Source organism: Podarcis bocagei (genome assembly GCF_964188305.1).
Source record: "Podarcis bocagei genome assembly, chromosome: Z".
NCBI lineage: Eukaryota > Metazoa > Chordata > Lepidosauria > Squamata > Lacertidae > Podarcis > Podarcis bocagei.
This window is the reverse complement of record NC_138140.1, coordinates 26,966,536-26,989,648: the sequence shown is the minus strand read 5'-3', so window position 1 is coordinate 26,989,648 and position 23,113 is coordinate 26,966,536. Positions and strand designations below refer to the sequence as shown.

The following is a 23,113-nucleotide window of genomic DNA, read 5'->3' as shown; positions in this document are numbered from 1 at the left end:
TCAGGACCACATTCCAGGAGGGTAGCTCTGCTACAGGTGCCTCCAGACAGTTGGTATTTTGCAGGAAGGAACTTTAGGCTTGTGCATTTAAAGTGGATTAATGTGCTCAGTTGCCCTAGCATGACAAACCCATTCCACAAAAGAAATTTAGGAAAAGTAATGGGGAAAGGCATTGAGAAGTGTGGGGGAACTAATGATTAATGGGAAGAAGTTTAAATGCCACTTAAGTAAATCAGGATGAATGTTGGATGAATGCGCTTTGTTGAAAAACCTCCCAGCAAACAAATCATAACAAATGCTTGGTAAAGACTGGATACAATCTGAGCTCCTTGCAGGCTTTGCGCAAGGATCCATGCTGGCTGGGGCTAATGGGAATTGGAGCCCAGCAACATCAAGATGCTAAATGGAAATATGTTCATAAACATAAGCATAAACCCCATAGGGTTTATGGTGGACTTGCTTTGGTGATGCAGTACTGGTGGCCAACCCAAATGGCCAATGAATAATCTTCCAGGTTTTCTGTGTGTTTAAAATGGTGATAATTTCTTCCCGGTAATGTCCTGGAAACAGTTCTAACTTTGTTGGTGTTGTTGGGTGGAGGAGATGGTGGCAGCTGGGAGATGGCATGAGCATTTTTTTAAAAGACAAAAAAGAGTCCAGGGCAGGGATCAATTATTTGCTCTAACACACGGGGTTCTCAGATTCTCCGCCTTGTCAGATTAGATAGTAATTTGGGGTTCCTTCCCATTTCTTGCAGAGTTGAGGGCACGAGTCCATTGATTCTAGTGGACTTGGGTTTGCCTAAATCTGTTTTGGATTACAGCCCTTATTTTGAGCAACGAAAACATTCATTCTCTCCACCCCCCAGCCCACCCCCACCCCCACCCTCTCTCTCTCTCTCTCTCTCTCTCTCTCTCTCTCTCTCTCACACACACACACACACACACAGAGGCATTTGTTTGTTTTTGTTAGGTTTTGCTCCTCACATTTCAAAATACTGAGCTTTCATTTCAAATTACTCTGTTGTAACAATCAGTTCTGCTGGACTGAATATCTGACAGTTTGGTTTCATAATACAGACACCAAAATCATTGCAGACCCAGATTTAGTTCCTCAGAATGAGTTGGATATACACACTCCGAGCAAGGACTTTGCTCCAAACTTCTGTAGCCCTGCGGCTGTGGTTGGGGAGGCATTCTTTATCATCACTGGCCAGAGGTCAAAGAGCTGTTGGGGAGTTCTGCTACCTCCATCTCAGCAAGAAGGCCAACACAGGAAGGGGAACAGCAACAGCTCATTAGTAGAGCATCTGTTTTGCATGCAGAAGATTCCAAGTTCAATCCCTGGTGTCTCCATGTAGGGCTGGGAAGGTCCTTATTCCAAAATCCTGAAGAACCACTTACAATCCTAAGATCAGCCTGTCCCCAACTGGACACAGAGTCATGAAGTTGGAAGGTACTTGGAATGCCACCTAGCCCCCACCTCCTTCATTTCTGCCAATGCAGAAAATCTGCTGCTACCACATCACAGATTGGTGGCCACCCAGTTTCTGTTTAATAGCCTCTGACAAAGGAGAGTCCACCACCTTCTGAGGCTGCCTGTTCCATTTTCTGCTTTTGACCTTTGAAATTTATCACTCTACCGCTGCACTCCACCCGAAAAGTCTCCCCAAACGCTTGCTGATTCAGTGGCCACAGAAATGGATACAGACGCTGTTCTGATTGGCAATTCAGTATACTCCAACCACAGAAAATAAGCAACTGTTTATGTTTCCTTCACTGCTATCTTTTTTTCTTAAACAAAGGATGTTTTCTCCCCTTTCCTCCTCCCCAGATACATGAGATATACTCATGCCCTTGATTGCATTTCAACTATTCATGGGCGAATATTTTTTTTTGGATAGATTTTCTTTGTCTTTTTTCCCCAGGAAAAGAAAGCCAGGCCTCTTCCAGTTTCAAGCCAGTGAACTTCAAAACAAGCTTTAAGTTTTCTATCAATTTAGTCAATGCTTCAACTACCAGAGGACGTCTCAATCACAAAGATAAGTCTCGCTACTATGAAAACATCTGCCAGAAATTCCCCCTTTGAAACAGGATGGGTGTGAAATGAACAAAAGACACAACAGCCTTGGGTGTGTGCACAACTCAGTAGGAAAGTTCTGTTTCTTTTGATGAGATCATGGACTTCACTTACAGCTTCTCTGTTGGCTGGTTGCCGAAAGATGTCACCATCCGAGTTGTCCCACGAAGACTCCCTGTCTCCTGTAATCAAGAGACAATGATGTCAAGAATTACTGGGGCCATTTGTGATCCCCACCCTGATGTCCCTGTGTGTAATGAAAGTGAAGATATCAACATGGAGGAGTTATATTCAAATGATAGCCTGAGGACATCTCTATGGAGCTTTCTACTGTTTAACTAAACTGGAAACAGAACTGTCCTAAATTCTGAAACAGCGTCAGCCTCACTCTTGAATAAGAGAATTGACTTTTGGCATGCTTCTTGGGTCTGGGGCTCCAGGTCTTCATGGTTTCCAGGCTCAGGCTCAGTATCAGGACTTGGGCCACACACTTCTGCATCTAGTACTGATGGCTAGAAGTGCTTGCAGATTTCAAAGCCCACCAACCTGGGTCACATTCACAACATATTTTTAAACCACTCCCATGCCACTTTAAACAGTCATGGCTTCCCCTAAAGTTCTGGGAGCTGTCCTTTGTTAAGGGTGCTGAGAGCTGTTGGCAGACCCTTGTTCCCGTCACAGAGCTACAAGTCCCAAAGTTGTTTTGCCAATCAATTCCTCTTCCTAGGAAACTGTGTTGACAACTAAGTATTGTGATTTCTGCATTACAGAGGGTTGGGCTAGATGACCCTTGGGATGCCTTCCAACTCTACAGTTATCTACAGTGGTACCTCGGGTTAAGTACTTAATTCATTCCGGAGGTCCATTCTTAACCTGAAACTGTTCTTACTTAACCTGAAGCATCACTTTAGCTAATGGGGCCTCCTGCTGCTGCCGCGCTGCCAGAACACGTTTTCTGTTTTCATCCTGAAGCAAAGTTCTTAACCTGAAGCACTATTTCTGGGTTAGTGGAGTCTGTAACCTGAAGCATATGTAACCTGAGGTACCACTGTAATGCTATGACACTACTTAGCTAGGTGGACCAATGGTCTGGCTTCTTGGCAAGGCAGGTTCCTGTGTAAAAGTAACTTTAGGGGAAGGATCATAGCTCAGTGCTTAGAGCTTTCTCAACATCTTCAGGTAGGGTTGCAAAACAGACCCCTGTCTGAAACTCTGGCTGGCTGTTTTCAGTGTCGACAGAACTGAGGTCAATGGACCAGTGGTTTGACTCAATATAAGGTATCTTCCTTATACTTATGTTCCTAAGTTTCCTTCTACCTTAGTGGAAGTTGCTGATAAGGCTGCCCCAGCTACAGTAGTCATGCTGATGAATTCAGTGTCTGAAGAAAACAGTGACATTCCAGCTGCCTGAATGCCATGCTTAATTGTCAAGCTTTTTCAAGACACGGGCAGGTTGGGCTTGGCATGTAAGAAATTGCATACATATATATTTTACCTCTGCAAACTGGGCAGCACGATTCTGGTGTGGACACTGGAGACGTGCAAGTTAATTTGGGACATGTCTTCAAGCCACAGTATACATTTCCTTCCTGCCATTAAACACACACACACACAAACACAAAAAGATAAAAGTAGGGCTAGTTAGTGCATGATGCAGGCGCACAGATTCAAATGGCAGATGGTTGCCATAACAGCAAAACAATCCCATGCACATTCTTTACCTTTTATGAAGCGTTATTTAATTGCAACAAAGCTTAAAATGATGAGCTGCTGTCTCTCTATATATATATCAAAGCTCTGGAATCCTCATAATGCTCTCATGTCACTGACCTCTCAAATAATCAGATGTAAAGGAGGACTGAGAATCTCAGTAGTAGGAAGAGGTGCATCCTACCTATTCCCTTCAGCACTATGAAATGTGTTACAGGCTGAAACTGCCCAGTTGCCTTATTCTTGTGACTTTCAAAAAGTTCTTTTGGGCAGGATGGGGCACTGGAGTTTCTTTGAAGATTATAAATTCCTTAAAACAGGGATGGGGGACATGTGGCTTTCCAGATGTTGTTGGACTACCAACCTCCATCGACCCCATCCTGCATGGTCAATGGTCAGGGATGATGAGGCTTGTAGTGTGGCAATGCCTACTCCATCACAGGTTCTGCAGCCCACTTGATAACTGTTTCTGAGAAATGTTCCATGTTGGATATCCCATCTTTTAAAATAGAGAATGGAGCAAAAAATCTCACTGGTTCAAAACTAGAGGTCAAGGTGACTTACAAAGGATATATATTGCTCTCCTCACCCAGCTGGAGAAGCTGTGTCATAGACAGTTGAAGCCTTGGCAATGCATTCACTGATTCAGTTACTTGACAGTGTCCCTGCTCCATTTCCCTTCTATTATTAATAACATCAATAAATTTATTAGTCACTTATTTGCCACAGTAACTCAAAGTGACTTGCAACATTTTAAGCAAAAAACAACAACAAATGCACACATTAAAATCAGCATTTAAAAAAACATTAAAACATCCCACCCACAAAAAAGGCCATAGATATTTGAAAGTCAAAGGCCTGATTAAAGAGGAATGATTTTGCCTTGGGTTTGAATATACGTGTCAGGGGTTCAGGAGCAGAGGCAAGGGCAAGGGAGGAAACAGAGAGCGAGGGGGAGGAGGCAGAAGAAAAGATGAGTGATGACGACGACCCGAGATCTCCGAGTCTTTCCAGTGAATCAGAAGATTCACAGAAAGGAGCACCAGTGGTCAGGGCAAGGGGGGAGCCTAGGGGGACACCCCAGGAAGATAGAGCCAGAGGGGACTCAGAGGAGAGCAGTTGGAAATCGGGACCAGCGTCACAGCCAGAGAGCAGGGAAGAGGAAGAGCGCCAGAGATCAAGCGCTGGCAGCTCGCAACAGGGGGGAGGGCACGAGTCAGGAGTGGCCACACCTCCATCGTGGAGCGAAGAAACGGTCAGACGGAAAGTGGAAGGTTGGGCGCGCGCGCCAAGTTCAAATGCACAGGAAAGTGACGCAGTAGGCAGCCAGGAAAGGGAGCCAGGTCCTAAAGCCCGGCGCAAGGAGACAGGGAGTTCCGGGGGGTCGGCGTCAGAAGAATCCCGGAAGGAAGAGACCCCGGGGGGCAGAGGGACCCAGAGGAGAGCAGTCAGGCGGAAAAGGTGGAGCAGGGCTAGGATATTAAGTTGGTGCACAAGGGGCGGAGACTCAGACGGAGCTTCGCCGATCTAGCCATTAGACGTAGAGTTGCACGCAGCAGCTTGGGAATGGAAACTGTAACTCAATAAAGACTTTTACTTAATGACCGCTGGCTAGCGTGATCCTCTGTGAGCTAGGATCTTGAAGCAGCTCTGACAGTAAGCTCCGTCTCCAAATTGTGGGCATCTACAGCCTCGAGGAGAGGAGAGAAGCAGGTGCCTACTAGCTAGCTCACGAACGGCAGACAACATGACGGCTGAGCAGCAGATAGAGGAACTCAGAAAAGCAGTGTCACAACTGAATGCCGAGGCTCTCGCATCCAGGAAGAGAGAGGAGGAGGCAGCTGCCGCCTGCAGGGATCTCCAGGTCAGGTTGGACATGCTTACGAAGCACGGGCAACTGACACCCAGACAGGAGGGAATTGGGTTGGCGAGACGAACAGGCGGTCTGGTCTCTCACTCCGATGGGAACCTGCAGCAGTACCCCAACTTTAGAGCAGATGTAATGTGCGCACTGGAACTGCTGAAAAAAGACTTTAGAGATGAGCAAGAGAAAGTGGGGTTCATCATGTCCCATTTGCATGGGGAAGCTAAAGCATGGCTGCGCAATTTGTGGAGGGATAAGGATCCGGCGCTCCAAAATGCGGATGCCTTTATTAAAGCGATGGATGGGTGTTTCTTATCAAGCATTGACGTGGATCTTGCTCGGCAGCAGATACATGGACTGAAACAAGGGAGGGCCAGCGTAAGGCAGTATCATGCCCGCTTTTTCGCTTTGGTCAGTGCTCTGGAATGGGACAGGGATTCGGCTCCTGTAAGAGACCTGTTTTGGGAGGGATTGCACGGCTCTGTTAAAGATGAAATTGTGAGGGGGGAGAGACCCCGGACCACGCAGGAGATCGTTCAGAGGGCGCTAGCCGTGGGGGTGCGGCTGGAAGAACGTCCGTGGAGCAGGGACGAAGGGCGTGGAGGGCGCGAACCAGCCAGGGGCTCCTCCTTCCTTCCCAGAGAAGCAGCGCGTGCGCAATCCACGCCTCCGCCAGGAGGAGGAGTGGAACCTATGGAGGTTGGAAGTGCAAGGGCTCAATCAGCAGCCAGAGCCCTAGCACCGACAACAGTGAAAGCGAAGCCTCCTAGAGGGAACAGGAAGTGTTACATCTGCGAGGATCCAGGGCATATGGCGAAAGAGTGTCCCCGGAGGCTCCACAAGCACACTGCAGCCTCAGCAATGGTAACTGCAGCAACGCAACAAGGAGGACCACAGCAGGGAAACGACGATGTCTGGCTGGAGGAAGAGGCAATGGGGCCCAGCCAGACGTGTCAGTGAAGAAGTCCCCGGAGATTTCACAGCCCATGGACCCCCTCCCGCCCAAACCAGTAGTGAGGCTCACCGCGGACTTCCGGAGGCGGCGCGCTCAGCAATGGCGGTCCTCTTCAGCTGCTGAAGAGGGGCTCCGCGGAAAAGGGTCGTGCGCTGCGGCACAGCGACGACCCATGAAGAAAAACCACTGGTAGAGTGAGCCAGTGGCCGTGGGATTCGGCGGGCACCAGGAGCGACCTCCGAAACGCAGAAGGGACCCCGTAAGGGGTTTCTGAACGTGGAGGGGGTAGCGGTGCTGTGGATCCATCGCTCTTTCCGCGGAAGTGAAGCCGCGCGGCTGCTGCTGATCAGCGCTGACCTTTCTTCCTTCAACAATCGAACTGAAACAACTTACTCGTGAGTAGGAAATTTGAAGCTTTGTACGAACTAAATTTGGAGAAATTTGGCTGAAAGCGGGAGACGCTAAAAAGGAAGTCAGTCTCCCGGCTCTGTTTAAAGTATTGAGCAAAGCCCCTTTAAAGCTGAAGCGCTGAAAGGAATCTTAAAAGAGTTGGAATTTATCTGCAAATTCGACCTTGATTGATTAAGAGTTAAAGAAAGGACATAACAGTTTTATAAGAGACAAATTTATGTTCCTCTTTCTTTTACCTTGTGGATTACAAATTTTTGAAACCCTGTTCTCGGTCTGACTGGATACAAGTAACATCGGTCTGCAGTAACTGTAGACAAAGTTAGAAGTAACATTGGGCTACTTTGTAAGCGGGAAAAGGAACTGTTGCAAGCACCTTGGTAAAGAACTTTTATTCTCTGCAGTTTAAACTTAAGGAGAGGGGTTCCCCCCCTTGTTTTGGATAATATTTTTTCTTTTGTGTGTAAGGGAACTTTTGGTGGAAATTTCCTATCCTTCTCCCTAACTTTCAGGGAGCTCCCTCTGCTGGATTGTGGATTTAATAGTCTCTGAGAACTGCTACTAGTCTTGGAATTTTCCTGCCTGGATGTTTACTTTTTCTGGAATTAATTTTCCCATGGGATTTACAATTTGACCTTGATACTGGGACAGCTGTGGAATGAGTGGCACAGCAAAAACAAGGGCTGCAGAAAGAAAAAAAGCAAAACAAACTGAACTTTTGCAATTAACTCTGCCTGTGCAGCCACGCAGATCATCTGTCCCAATTGTGACAGGTCTTCAGGAAGGACAAGCTATACAGCCTACTCTTGGAGAGATGGCTGCTGGAGGGATAGACTCTGTCTCTAAAGAAATATTGGAACAGCTGGCAGCACTGAACAAGAAAGCGGATGAACAAGCACTTAGGTTTGATGAACAAGCTGCTAAACTTGACCAGGTAACAGCCTCAATTAACAAATTGACAGACCAAGTTTCTAAAAACTCTCAGGCCATAGATAATATTGAAAAGACTGCAACAGAAAATCGGAAACTAGCACAGGAAGCAAATACAAAAGCAGACGAAAATAAAAAGAGGATAGAGGAATTAAGAGGCGAAGTCAGACCACTGAGTAGACAGGTGACTGAACAACAAGTGTACCTGTCCCTTGCAGAGCTGAAAAATAGGGAAAATAACCTCAGAATTAGAAACATCCCAGAATCAGAAAAGGAGGATTTGACTGGATTTTTGACAATAGAATTATCCAAATTCTGGGGTGTGGCAGAGGAAAAAGACTTTAAAATTGTCACCGCTTTTAGACTAGGAAGAGTGGCTAAGAAGGATAAACCAAGAGATTGCCTGATCATTTTCAGATCTAGGCAAGAAAAAGAAACCATACTCGGCTTGCATTTTAAAAACCCATTGGTGATCCAGGGAAAAAAGGCAGAAATCTTTAGAGATATACCAAAACAACTTCTGGACTTAAGAGCTACATATAAAGACCTAGCAAGCTTACTAAGAAACAACACAATCCCATACAGGTGGGAATTCCCTCAAGGATTATCTTTTACTTTGAAAGGGGTGAGGGTAAGAATCAGAACAGCAGAGGAGCAAGAAAAGTTCCTAAACGACCACGGGGAAGACCTTCGGAAAGGAATAGCAGGTGCCTGGCCACCTCCTCCGTCTGGATTGAATCCGGTTCCACCTCCAGACAAAAACGAAAAAGGAGACACCCCAGCAGGTAAATAATTAGTCCAAGATGTCTCTACAGCTTCTCAGTTGGAACATTAATGGCGCAAATTCTCCCGAAAGAAGGAAAAAGATTTTTCATATTTTGAGAAAAGAACAATTAGACATTATTTGCCTTCAAGAAACACATGTGACTAGGCTCCATAGGAGAGTACTAATTAACAAGAGACTAGGCCAAGAATTTATCTCATCAGATAAAGTAAAAAAAAGAGGAGTAGTGATTTATGCAAAGGAGGCCCTAGCACCAAAATTGATCTTTAAAGATGAACAAGGAAGAATTTTGGCGATTGAAATTCAAGCACAAGGAGAGAAATTTTTGATGGTAGGAATTTATGCACCAAACGATGGGAAATCGGAATTTTATAAGAAGCTACATGAGACAATGTTGGACTATATTGATTATACTAATATCATCCTGATGGGTGATATGAATGGAGTTGTCTCCACATATATGGATAAGTCTCAAAATCAGAACTTGACTAAAGATGGCAGACTCCCAAAGACCTTTTTTGAACTTACAGACAATATGGACTTGATTGACATCTGGAGAACAAAGAACCCTCTAGGTAAAGAGGGAACTTTTTTCTCTGAGGCCCATCTTTCGTGGACAAGAATCGACCAGATTTGGACATCTAGAGGACTGGCACCTAAGATAAAAAAAGTCGAGATCTGCCCTAAAACTTGCTCCGACCACAACGCCTTGAAAATAGATTTAAGACTTACACCAGCTGGATCCTTCAGATGGAGAATGAATGACTATTTGTTTAGAGATCAGGAGATTGTGAAGAAGGCCCAAAAAACGTTGAAAGATTACTTCGAAATAAATTTGAATACTTTGGTGGAAAAGAAAACAATCTGGGACGCAAGTAAAGCTGTGATGAGAGGATTTCTGATACAGCAAAACTCTATCAAGAAAAAACTCTGGAATGGTAAAAAGGATAAGATCTTGGAGAAGATAAGAGATGGCGAGAAAAAGTTGAGACTAAACCCAAAATCAAAAGAAGTTTTAAGAGAAATAAAATTCCATCAAGCACAATATGCAAAATTGATAAATCAAGAAGTTGAATGGAAAATTAAACAAATGAAACAAAGATCATTCGAATCGGCAAATAAATGTGGGAAGCTGCTGGCATGGCAGCTGAAAAAGAGACAAAAGTTGAACTTTGTTACCAATCTAGAGGTTGAGGGAGAATGTATTCAGAAACCAGAAGATATTAGAAAGTGCTTCCAGAGATATTTTAGAAAATTGTTTACTCAAGGACCCCAAGTGGAGACTGAGATAGATAATTTTCTAGGAAGTTATGGCCTCCAAAAATTAACACAAGACAAGCAAACAGCCCTGAATTACAAAATAACACAACAGGAGATTGAAAGTGCCATTCAGAACATGCAATTAGGCAAATCTCCAGGTCCAGATGGGCTTACCTCCAAATACTACAAGACATTGAAGGAATATTTGGTTCAGCCATTAATGGAGGTATGTAACCAAATTATGGAAGGAAAGGGGGCACCTGAATCGTGGAAAGAGGCATTCATCACCTTGATTCCTAAATTAGAATCTGAAAAGACTCAACTCAGGAATTATCGCCCTATCTCACTCCTAAATGTGGATTACAAAATTTTTACTAACATTTTGGCAAACAGATTGAAAAAAGTCTTAAATGAAGTAATTCATAAAGATCAAGCAGGCTTTCTCCCTGGCAGGCATATGTCTGACAACACTAGGAATATCATTGATGTTTTGGAGTTATTACAGACAAATCTGAACACGAAGGCAGTTTTGATATTTATAGATGCCGAGAAAGCCTTTGATAACATATCTTGGAAATTTATGAAGAAAAATTTGGAAGGGATGGGAGTGGGAAGGGCGTTTCAAAATGGTATTGAAGCAATCTATTCAGAGCAAAAAGCTAAACTGATAGTAAACAACGTGGTGACTGAAGAGTTTAAAATTGAAAAAGGGACACGACAGGGGTGCCCCTTATCACCCTTGTTATTTATTTCTGTCCTGGAGGTGTTGCTGAATATGATTAGGAAGGACCAGCGGGTGGAAGGAATACAGGTCGGGGAAAAACAATACAAATTGAAGGCCTTTGCAGATGACCTGGTTTTGACATTACAGGAGCCAGAAGCTAGTACAAAAAGAGCCTTAGAACTAATTTCTGAATTTGGTCGGGTGGCGGGATTTAAGCTGAACAAACAAAAAACCAAGGTTTTGGCTAAAAATCTGACACCTTCAGAAATAGATGGGTTTCAGAAGGAAACAGAATTAAATGTTGTTCCAAAAGTGAAATACCTGGGGGTTAACCTGACTGGGAGAAATTTGAATCTGTTTAAAGATAATTATGTAAAATGTTGGTCGGAAATTAAAAAGGATTTAGAAATATGGTCGAGACTGAGACTTACCTTGTCGGGCAGAATAGCTGCAGTCAAGATGAATGTATTGCCAAGAATGTTGTTTCTGTTTCAAACCCTTCAGATCGTGGACAGAGTGGAATGTTTTGGAAAGTGGCAGAGGGACATTGCGAAGTTTGTCTGGCAGGGCAAAAAGCCCCGAATAAAATTTAAAATATTAACAGATGCAAAGGAAAGAGGGGGGTTTGCCCTGCCGGACCTAAGACTGTACTATGAAGCTGCATCCCTCTGCTGGTTGAAAGATTGGTTCTTGTTAGAAAACACTGATGTCCTAGATCTGGAAGGGCATAGTAATGCTTTTGGATGGCATGCATATCTCTGGTACGACAAGGCAAAGTCTCATAAACTGTTTAAAAACCATATTGTCAGGAAAGCTCTACTCATTGTCTGGACTAAATACAAAGACTTATTCGAAAGTAAGACTCCGAGGTGGCTATCACCGGTGGAGGCTAAGGCTGTAAAATTTCGTAATATGGAGACTGGCTGGTTGAAATATTGTGAGATAATTGAAAGAGATGGTGACACTTGGAGGTTGCAGAGTTTTGAAAAACTGAAAGGAAAGGTGCGAGATTGGTTTCATTATGCCCAAATTGTAGAGATTTTTAAAAAAGACAAAAAAATTGGTTTCCAGGTGGAAAAATCAAAATTAGAGACAGAATTACTTGAACCTAAGACGAAAGTGTTTTCAAGAATGTATAATTTGCTGCTTAAGTGGAACACCCAAGATGAGATAGTTAAATCAGCTATGATAAAATGGGCACAAGACATCGGGTACAACATTATGTCTGAAGACTGGGAAAGGTTATGGACCACCGGTATGAAATTTACGGCATGTACTGCCTTAAAGGAAAACATTATGAAAATGGTATACAGGTGGTACATGACCCCAGTCAAACTTGCAAAGATATATCATTTGTCTGACAATAAATGTTGGAAATGTAAGGAAGCTGAGGGAACCTTTTTTCACCTCTGGTGGGCATGCCCGAGGGTGAAGGCCTTCTGGGAAATGATCTATAACGAGTTGAAAAAGGTGTTTAAATACACCTTTCACAAGAAACCAGAGGCCTTCCTCCTGGGCATTGTGGGCCAGAGAGTGTTAAAAAAAGATAGAACTTTCTTTTTATATGCAACCACAGCAGCAAGAATTCTTATAGCTAAACACTGGAAGGCACAGGAGTTACCCACGCTGGAAGAATGGCATTTGCAGCTGATGGACTATATGGAATTAGCTGAAATGACAGGCAGAATCCGAGACATGGGAGAAGACGCCGTGGAAGAGGACTGGAAAAAATTTAAGGACTATTTACAAAAATATTATAAGCTATATGAATGTTGAGAATTTGCTAAATGTTCTGGAAAAACATGCTTCAGTATTGAATTTGGTAAACGTTGAAAATTAAGTTAAGATTTCGAAATGTATAAATTGTGGACTATATAACTAAATGAAAACACAAAAACATATGAAATAAGGTATTAATTTGCTGTTTATTTTTATTGTGAAGAAAACAGGGGATGGGGGACGTGGGGAAGTCTGATCGATCATGAAAATGGATGTGAAAAAGTGAATCTTTTCTTTTTCTTCTTTTATAACTTCTTTTCCTTTCTGTAAAACTGCTTTTGATGTGCTATGGATGATATACCTTTCTTTTACCCTGGAAAAAAGCAATAAAACTTTATTTTAAAAAAAAAAAAAGTAGTGAGGCTCACCGCATCGCTCCAGCTGCCCAATGGAATCACCATGGACGTGCCGCTCACCATTGACTCGGGAAGCAATGCGGACTTTATAGGGCAAGACTTTGTAGACCGGCACGCTATACAGTTGCTGCCGGCCACGCTGCCCCTGCAGGTGGTCACGGTGGATGGCAGGGAGCTGCTAGGGGGGCAAGTGGTGAAGCAGACGCCACCAATGGTGATGCGCCTTGGGAATCACAAGGAAATCATCAGCTTCAACGTCACTCAACTATCGGACACGCCCATTGTATTGGGCATGAGTTGGCTGGACAAGCACAGCCCAACGCTGGCTTGGTACCAGAGGCAGCTGACCTTCGGCTCTTCCTTTTGTGCTGAACACTGCATCGTCCCCCGGCAGGAAGGAGGGGAAGAGGAGTCACAGCTGCTGCTAGGCACGCTGCAAGCGATTCCCCACAAGTACGCAGAATTTTTGGAGGTTTTCTGCGAGAAGGAGGCGGACAGGCTACCCCCCCACAGACCATATGACTGCAAAATTGACCTGCTGCCGGGGGCGGCGCTGCCTAAAGGGAAGCTGTATTCCATGTCTGAGGACGAACTGCAGGAACTCAAAGAGTTCATAGATCATAATTTGGAGCGCGGTTTCATCCGGGAGTCCAAGGCAGCGGGGGGCAGTCCTGTATTCTTCGTTAAGAAGCGGGACACGCCCCAAAAAAGACTTGTGGTGGACTATCGCATCTTAAACAGTGTGACCAAGCCATCGGACTTCCCCATGCCCCGAATCGACGACCTCCTCGCAAAGGTACGGAAGGGCAGCATGTTCACCAAGTTAGACCGGCGAGGGGCGTACAACCTCATTCGCATGCGGGAAGGGGATGAGTGGAAGACAGCCATGTTCACGCCGCTGGGCACCTACGAATATAGAGTTATGCCTTTTGGATTGCAAAATGGCTCCCACGTTTTTCAAGCGTTCATGCATCACGTGTTGGCGGGGCTCCTCTACAAGACGTGCATCTGTTTCTTAGATGACATCCTGATCTTTTCGGAATCGCAGCAGGAGCATGACAGACACGTCAAAGAAGTGCTAAGCAGGCTACAGCAGCATAGGCTCTACGCCAAGCTGGAGAAGTGCCAATTCGACGTGACGGAGGTGGATTTTCTGGGCTACAAGTTGTCTGACAAGGGGCTCGCCATGGACAGCGCCAAGGTTCGAGCGGTGTTGGACTGGAAGAGCCCACGCAACCGGAAGGAGGTCCAACGGTTTGTCGGCTTCGCGAACTTCTATCGCAAGTTTATCAAAGGCTTCGCTATGCAGACAGCGGCCATCACGGACACGCTTAGCTCCAAGAAAAAGAAGTTCATCTGGACAGAGCAGGCGGAGCAGTCCTTTCAGGCACTCAAGCGTCTCTTCGTGTCGGAAGAGCAGCTGCTGCATGTCGACCCCAGCAGGCCGATGAGGGTGGAGACAGACGCCTCGGACAGAGCCATGGGAGCAGTCCTGCTGCAGAAAGACCCGCAGGGGGTTTGGAGGCTGGGAGCGTTTTACTCCAGGAAGCTCAGCAAGTCCGAACAGAACTACACCATCTGGGACAGGGAGTTGCTGGCCATTCATGCAGCGTTCAAAGCGTGGAGGCACTTCCTGATCGGCGCCAAGCACACGGTGCAGGTCTGCACGGACCACAAGAATCTGGAGCACTGGCGCACGGCACAGTTCCTGAACCAAAGGCAGATACGTTGGGCTGAGTTCTTTGCGAACTTTAACTTCCGAATAGAGTATGTCCCGGGGGACACCAACATCATGGCGGACGCTCTCTCTCGTAAGCCACAATATCTGGAGGACGCCAAGCCAGCAGCCGCCATGCACATCTTCGCACCAACAGTGTGGGCGTGCGCTGCGGCAACAGTGGACCTGGAGGCGGTGCGGCGAGCGTTGCAGGATGACTCCTTCGCGCAAGCGAAGATGGCAGAGGTGCACAGGGGCACGGCAGCGACCGACGAGTTCCAGCTGAGAGATGGATTGCTCATTCGCAAAGGGGCCATCTACGTGCCGGGAGACGAACTTCGCGCCAAGGTACTGCAGCAGCTGCACGACGCGCCCACTGCCGGGCACTTTGGCAAGGAGAAGACGGTGGAATTAGTCGCCAGGGACTTCTGGTGGCCCGGAATGAGAGGGGAGGTCGCGGACTATGTGGCGAGGTGTGACACCTGCCAGAGGGCCAAACCGGTGCACAAACCGCCGGCCGGACTGTTGGAACCGCTGCAAACTCCGGTCGAACCATGGGAGAGGGTGGCCCTGGACTTTGTCACGGATCTGCCCAGCTCGAGGGGCAAGACGGCCGTGCTGGTGGTGGTGGACTTGTTCTCCAAGATGGCACATTTCATTCCGTGTGCCAAGGTGGCCACGGCGGAGCAAACCGCCAAACTGTTCATAGACCACGTGTTCAAGGTTCACGGTCTGCCACGGTCTATTCTGTCCGACCGGGGGCGACAGTTCATCTCGAATTTCTGGCAGAAGCTGATGGGCTTCCTGAACGTCAAGATCAGCCTGGCGTCGGCGAGACACCCGCAGACCAACGGGCAGGCGGAGCGGGTCAATGCCATCATGCAGCAGTACCTGAGATGTTATGCGAATCAACAGCCTGCGACGTGGGTGGATTACCTGCCGCTCGCCGAGTTTGCCTACAACAACACGAAGCACGTGTCCACGGGGGTCACGCCGTTCTTCGCTAACAACGGGAGGCACCCCAGAACCTTCCCGGGACTGGAAAGGATGGGGGAGGGGGAGCCGCAGACAGCAGATGCGTTCGCGTCGGAGTTGCAGGAGGTCCACGATCAGCTGCGGCGACACCTGGAGCTGGCCAAACATGCATACAAGGTGCAAGCGGACAAACACAGAAGGGTTGGCGAAGAGATCCATGTGGGAGACTGGGTCTGGTTAGCAGCCCACGCAGTGCCGGCCAGGTCGTTGGCCAAGAAGAAGCTGGGGCACAAGCAACTGGGGCCCTACCAAGTCGAAGAGCAGGTCAACCCGGTGGCTTTCAGGCTGGCGCTTCCGGAGGGTTCCAGAATGCATCCGGTGTTCCACAGATCGGTGCTCACCCCCTACAAGGCACCGCACAGGTTTCAGGAACCCGGAACGGCACCGAGTCCGCTCAGAGAAGGAACCGGGCACGCGGGAGTGGCACAGAAGGAACGCATCAACGAAGTCACGGAGATTTTGGACTCCAGATGGGGGGAAGAAGGGGTAGAATACCTTCTCGCCAAGGAGGGCACCCCGGCCAGTGCGAACAGCTGGGTGCCGGGCTACACCTTGGACGAACCTCTGCTCAAAGACGAGTTTCATGCCCTCTTCCCACATAGACCAATGCCAGCAGAATTTTTCGACGACTGGCTTTTCACGCCAACGCTTTCTGCCAGCACGTTCCGGGGGTTCGACTCGGACGAGGACCTGATACGAGACGCCCGTTCCCCGGAGGGGTCACCCTCGGGATCTGCCTCAGAACCCTCGTATTGGTGGGACGATAGACCAGAGGAGCAGTGGCGCTGGAAGTGGCAGGAAGGTCCAGGACGAGCAACGCCGCCAGGAGGAAGTGAGGGAGAGATGGACATGGACGTTTTCGGGGACGACCCTGGTTTCGAGCACGGCGGCACAGAGATGGAAGCGGAGGTGACCGTCGTCGACGAGAGCAGGGAGGCAGAACCGGGAGACTTCAGATGGAGGCCCGCCACGGGAAGCGAACTGTATCCGACGTTCGTCCCTCTGACACAGCAGCACCCAGTTCCCGCACCGGAAGGAGGGGAGGGGGGAACGGGGGGCTTCGAGGGGGGGATGGATGTCAGGGGTTCAGGAGCAGAGGCAAGGGCAAGGGAGGAAACAGAGAGCGAGGGGGAGGAGGCAGAAGAAAAGATGAGTGATGACGACGACCCGAGATCTCCGAGTCTTTCCAGTGAATCAGAAGATTCACAGAAAGGAGCACCAGTGGTCAGGGCAAGGGGGGAGCCTAGGGGGACACCCCAGGAAGATAGAGCCAGAGGGGACTCAGAGGAGAGCAGTTGGAAATCGGGACCAGCGTCACAGCCAGAGAGCAGGGAAGAGGAAGAGCGCCAGAGATCAAGCGCTGGCAGCTCGCAACAGGGGGGAGGGCATGAGTCAGGAGTGGCCACACCTCCATCGTGGAGCGAAGAAACGGTCAGACGGAAAGTGGAAGGTTGGGCGCGCGCGCCAAGTTCAAATGCACAGGAAAGTGACGCAGTAGGCAGCCAGGAAAGGGAGCCAGGTCCTAAAGCCCGGCGCAAGGAGACAGGGAGTTCCGGGGGGTCGGCGTCAGAAGAATCCCGGAAGGAAGAGACCCCGGGGGGCAGAGGGACCCAGAGGAGAGCAGTCAGGCGGAAAAGGTGGAGCAGGGCTAGGATATTAAGTTGGTGCACAAGGGGCGGAGACTCAGACGGAGCTTCGCCGATCTAGCCATTAGACGTAGAGTTGCACGCAGCAGCTTGGGAATGGAAACTGTAACTCAATAAAGACTTTTACTTAATGACCGCTGGCTAGCGTGATCCTCTGTGAGCTAGGATCTTGAAGCAGCTCTGACAATACGCAACAATGGTGCCAGGTGAGTTTCCCTCAGCAAACTATTCCACAAGTGTGCAGGCAGCACTGAAAAGGCCTGGTTCTCATATTGCCACCGTCCAGACCTCCTGTAGCAGGAGCGCATGTAGAAAGGCCTCAGATGACAAATTGCAGGGACTGGGTTGGTTCACATGGGGAGGGAAGGTCCTTGAGGTATTGAGGACCCGAGCTACATAAGACATTATAGGTCAAAACCAGCATTTTGAAGTGGGCCCAGAGACTAATTGGTAGCTGGTGCAGTCAAGCCAGTATTGGTGTTATGTGCTCAGATGTGACTGAAGTTTGAATGTAATGTTCTGCTGAAGTTGACTGATGTCATTCTATTATACAGCTAATAAAATATTTCACACACACGAAACTAATTCTCCCCAGACCACACACCTTCTCCTGGTTCAACTTTGTACCCTTAGTATTTTTGCCTGGTTGGAATGTGTCCTTGAACTCTGATAATCCTTCTTGCTTGTCTGGATGGAGATGAGTGTGGATATGGAAACTAGCCTACTGTGCAAATGTAAAATTAACATTCCTTGGTTTGCATTTGCCTCTGGCCCTGCCCACCATTGGCACAAAGCCCTTGGAAAGTTGCTCAGAAGGGAATGGGCCACAACACTGGTTTAACACAATCACGTGACTTACGGAGCAGCTGCATTGGGCACACTGGTTGGCCTGTCTGTTCTGGAAGAGCCCCTCTGCCACAAACATCTCCCCGTGGTAGTAGGTTGTGCCATTGTACTCACAGGACTTCCGGGTTATCTTACTGCCAGTAGAAAAAAGCGAATCATCTGCAAGAGGGCAGGAAGAAGAGGCAATTTACAAAACAAAGTTATCTCATGTGTCTCCTCTGGTGTGGCAGGTAGAAGGGCTCCCCAACTCACAAAGGGAACATTTTGCTCTCGCTCTGCCTGGATCCCTGCTCAACTCTCCTAACAGGGTAGTAATGGCAGATTAATCCCCCAGTGAGAGACTGCCTTATCTCTCAGATCTGTTGTCTCACTTTCATTAAGAACATCAGAAGAACCCTGCTGCATCACGCCAAGTCCCACCTAGTCCATCACTCAGTTCTCACAGTGGCCAGCACTAGGGTTCAAACCAAGGTTCCCTTGGGCAATCAGGAAGTGCAACACCAGCTAAATCAGGGGTACCAGCGTGGTGTCCTCCAGACATTTTTGGACTTTGGCTCCCATCGTGTCAGGCATGTGGAGAAGCGGAAGAACCAGATGGGTCTAATATGGTACTGGTGCCCCAGCTCTGGAACACTCTCCTGGAAGCATGGATAGTCACAAGTCTGTTGGGAGTTCAATGTTCAATGGAAGTTTGCTTGCTTTTTCTAGTTTTTGGGAACTATGGTTTAGAGCCTCGAATCGGTTTGGTTTTGTAGTGCTAATTTTGTGGTTCTGTAATTTATATTGATATTGCTTATATTTTGCTGCCCTCTCATCTGTATTCTGTGGTTTGCAATTTATATGATTTTTTAAAAAAATGTAAACTGCATTTTTTAGGTCACTTGTGACAAAAAGCACATCAAATTAATGAAGTGAATCACAGAATTCTTAGAATCAAAGAGTTGGAAGGGACCACGAGGATCATCTAGTCCAACTCCCAGCAATGCAGGAATCTTTCACCCAGCGTGGGACTTGAACCCACAACCATGAGCTATCATGCCTGTCCATTGGCCCTGCTGGCTGAGGTTGATGGGTGCTGTAGTTGAAATGCACTAGGCTGGCTTCATTAACAGATCTTAGTTAGCATGGCAATGAAATACCCCTATTGAGACCCTTGTTAAAGGCCAGTCAAAGTGTCACCCTCCAGAAGTTGGCAAATGAAAGCTCCCATCATCATTGTTCATGATGTCTGGAACTGATGGCAGCTGTAGTCCATGACATCCGGAGGTCACCATTTTGGATACCTCTGTCCTAGAACCACTGTGTGTCACAGCAGGCAATACAAGGCTAGTTGGACCAGGGGTCCAATCATCCCACCTGTTCATTTGAGTTTGTGTCTCTGAGGACTTCACAGAACAGAATTCTGGTTTTAATAACCCCAAGCAGCCAATTATTCCTTGCTAGTTCATGCTCAATCTCAGCATGTCCAGCTATGGCTGGGAATGTTTCCAGCCTGAAATCAACAAGACTGAGTTGGCCTGACTCAGTATACAGCATTTCTCTATGTTTCCTAATTTCTGTTCGATGTGCTTCTAGAGCATAGGATTAGTTAGCCTCCCCTACACACTGGAAATATTATACGTTTGCTTTCATGCACAGCCATTTGAAATAAACGCTTTATGTAGCACTAAGAACAAAGTGTTTGTTTGTTAGATCTGAAATAATGTTGGCATGCAAGGAATTCATTGGGTTTGGAGGCCCAGTGCAAAAAGATGCCCCCCCCCAATTGGGTTTCCTTGACCTCCAGAATTCACGGGTGACTGCAGTTCTTTTACATCAGTGGCATAAAATCATGTAAAAAGAAACTCTCCATAATTATTGTGCTACTGAGGAATGCATGAGGTTTTCCCCCCTTCTTCTTCTTCATTTGTTAAGCTGGGCACTCAATCAAAGGAGCAAGAGGTTTCAGGTTTTAGGCATATGAGCTAAACAGCGACATTTGGAGGGCTCTGTGAACCATTTACTTTGTCATGCGGGCACCTCAAAGCCTTTGAACCACCTTCTGAAGTAACAGGAAAAATAAATGCCAGGACCTCTGTGTTGTACAGTATGCACAAAATCCAAACAACTTACAGCCTCACATGCCTACTTGATCTCCTAAATCCTAGATGGCTCCTTTTCTTATCTATATGTCCCTGGTGCATTTTTACTGCCATACATCTCATGCACGAAATATTAAAATATTCAGCACTTTGAAAGCCAGAATCATGCCACTCAGTACATGTAAAAGGGTCATATAGAGCTATACTATGAAATACAAAAATGGTGCACAGTGTGAAAATAGATATGGGGTTCAGGGGACACCTCTCATAAGATATTTTAAAGCTAAAATGGCACCCAGGCAAGGGCAAACAGGAGCAAGTGCAACTCAGGTGTAGAGTTCCCACCCCCCGGACCGATGAGGGGTTTTTTTGCAGATGTAATTCTGCAATGTAATTGGCACAATTATAGTGCATTAGTTGTGGATTTATACAGGATCACACACACACACAGTTCTGCTTTATCAGCAATGCTTCCCCAATGTTATTGTATTACAGCTACCTGGACAGGGACTCTTGAACTATAGCACAACAAAAGTGAGAAAATAAATAAATCAGAATGTTTGCGTTATGAAAAGTTACAGCATTCAGGAAAACTGCAGGACATGCCCCACTTAAAAAGGAAGCAGCGTTACTGTCCCAAAACCTTTCCACTGCAAACATTTTTGAAAACAGGAGCATCTATATACCACCATAATACCACCATGAGGACAAATCTTCATAAATGTATTATGAGTGTTGGATGTTCTTGGATTTGGTTGATCCTCTGACTTAGTCAGGGAACAGACTTGCTCAGAATTTACTCTAACTCTTTTACTTTCTTCAATCCTGGTTGATAAATGCAATGTATATCCTTTTCGAAGAGGTAACAGGGAAATGGAAGGAATCTGATGCTAGAAAAATTGTATTTGCCTGACTAATCTTTTTAAATTTCTAAATGACAATACAATTAAAATAGCAAAAGGTTTAAACACTGAAAGAAGAAATGATATTCGAACCAGGAGCATAAACTCCTCGAATGAAAGAAAAAAAACTCCTGATTTTTTTCCTAAAAGGGGAGTTTGTTTTTTTACTAATTAACATCAGAGCTACTGGGCAATGTTATTTTCAAAGCCGACGGGAAACTTTCCAAGGATTTAAACGTGCTTTGAAGCAAATGGGGAATCCATCTGCCGATAAATCGAACCCCAGCAGTTCCAGCTTCAAATCCTTCAGCATGCTGTAATTTAATATTTAAATAAAATACAAAGTGATTTGGGTGAGAGCCCAAGATTTGCTTTCTAGAGTCAACTCACTGGGTTACTTTTTCAGCAGTGGCTGAGAGCAATGAGACAGGATTGGGAAGTGATCCAGCATCAAGCAACTGCAAATGTGGATGCTAACTGCCTCCATATGTGCAGCCTTAAGGCGCAGGTGTCAAACACATTATGCTACCCAATGCTTTTTGAAAGCAACTTCAAGGGCTCCGTTAAGCTTGCAAAAGCCAATCTATTCCAGCAACTTGTCCTTTAACACAGCCAGCCAGTAGCACACGCAAGATCACCCACCGCTTGGAGTGATTAAACCAGTGTGCGGGACGTGGCCAACCCAACTGTATCAAGTTATTGGTGAAGTTTCAGTTCTGATGCTCAGGTTTCTTCAAGCTTCTCCTCCTCAATGGTTTAATGTTTGTGGGTGCACATGTGGCTTAATTTCCTGTGTTTTTCTTTTTATAGTGGTCTAAATAAATCATTCAAGCCTCCATTTCAATTTGCCCCTAGAGCAGGCACGTCCAGCAGATAGATCGTGATCTACCAGTAGATCACTGGACGTCTGTGGTAGATCACTAGCTCCCCCCAGGGAAGCTCAACAACTTTGGCTCCCCTAAAAGAAAGCTCAGCAACCTTGACCTGAATCCCAGTTTTTAATCACAGTCTCTTGGGAGTTGGCCACCCCTGCCCTAGAGCATAGAAGATTCCAAGCAGATTCCATGGGGAAGATTCCACCTTGAACTAGGGATAGGGGAGGCCATCCTCTCAGTCCTACCACCCTCACAGATGTGCTTGGTGGGGACATGGGAGAGGACCTTCTCAGTGGCTGCTCCCAGACTCTGCACCAAAAGCAGCACAGCAAAGTCACCTATCTAATGTCCAAAGGCAAGGAGTCCTACAGTATCAATGCTGCCACACTGAAGGATTGTTGCCTTGCAGCAAACATTATATGGCACTTGGAAAAGTGCCAGTTCTATAGATCAAAGTGGACATACATGGGGTAAGGTGATCCTTAAAAAAAAAAAAAGCTTGTTCCCTTAAGCTGTTAAGGACTTTACATTTCAACATTAACACCTTGACTTTGGCCTGGTAACGAATTGGCAGCCAGCACCACTCTCAGGGCGGAGGTGTAATATGCTGGCAGGGTCTCACTCCCCTCGGCAATATTTAAAAAGCAATTTAAGCCACCCAAGAGCAGCTCCTGATGCTGCCCACATTATTTAAAAGAAGTACCTCCTTTTCTCAGTCGCACAGACTTCTAAGCTGACGCTTGGAAGGACAAATCGCCATCAATTTTGATTTTATAATGAATGATTTTAGAATTTTGTACTATTTTATTGTTGTCAGCTGCCCTGAGCCTGGCTTCAGCTGGGGAGGGCGGGATATAAATAAAATTTATTATTATTATTATTATTATTATTATTATTATTATTATTATTATTATTATCGACTAAAAGCAAAGCACACAATCGTTGCTCCTCTCAGTGCTTGGCTACTCCAAGAAGGTGGGTGAGCAGAAAGGAAAAACAAGGAGTATGAGTTGGGTCAGGAAGCTCCAGAGATCAGCAGTGGAGCCCCTGTTGGGATGTGGGCCACAGTCGGGGCCCAATGGTGAAAAGTTTCTAGTAAAAAGTGCCCCTTGTCTAGGGATGGGCATCCTCCATATTGAGCCAGTTTGTCATGAGGTGGAAC

At 46.5% G+C, this 23,113-nt stretch overlaps 1 protein-coding gene across 1 annotated transcript in view; it reads right to left on the bottom strand.

The window, feature by feature from the left end:
* Window positions 1–23,113, bottom strand: part of CHRDL1 (chordin like 1) — a 60,629-nt gene that overhangs the window by 16,506 nt on the left and 21,010 nt on the right. The window contains exons 5-7 of the mRNA XM_081179332.1: window positions 18,107–18,252; window positions 3,575–3,668; window positions 2,194–2,261 (exon numbers count right to left, since the gene is read on the bottom strand). Of these exons, the coding sequence (XP_081035458.1) occupies window positions 2,194–2,261; window positions 3,575–3,668; window positions 18,107–18,252 (308 nt within the window). The remainder of the gene's footprint in view (window positions 1–2,193; window positions 2,262–3,574; window positions 3,669–18,106; window positions 18,253–23,113) is intronic.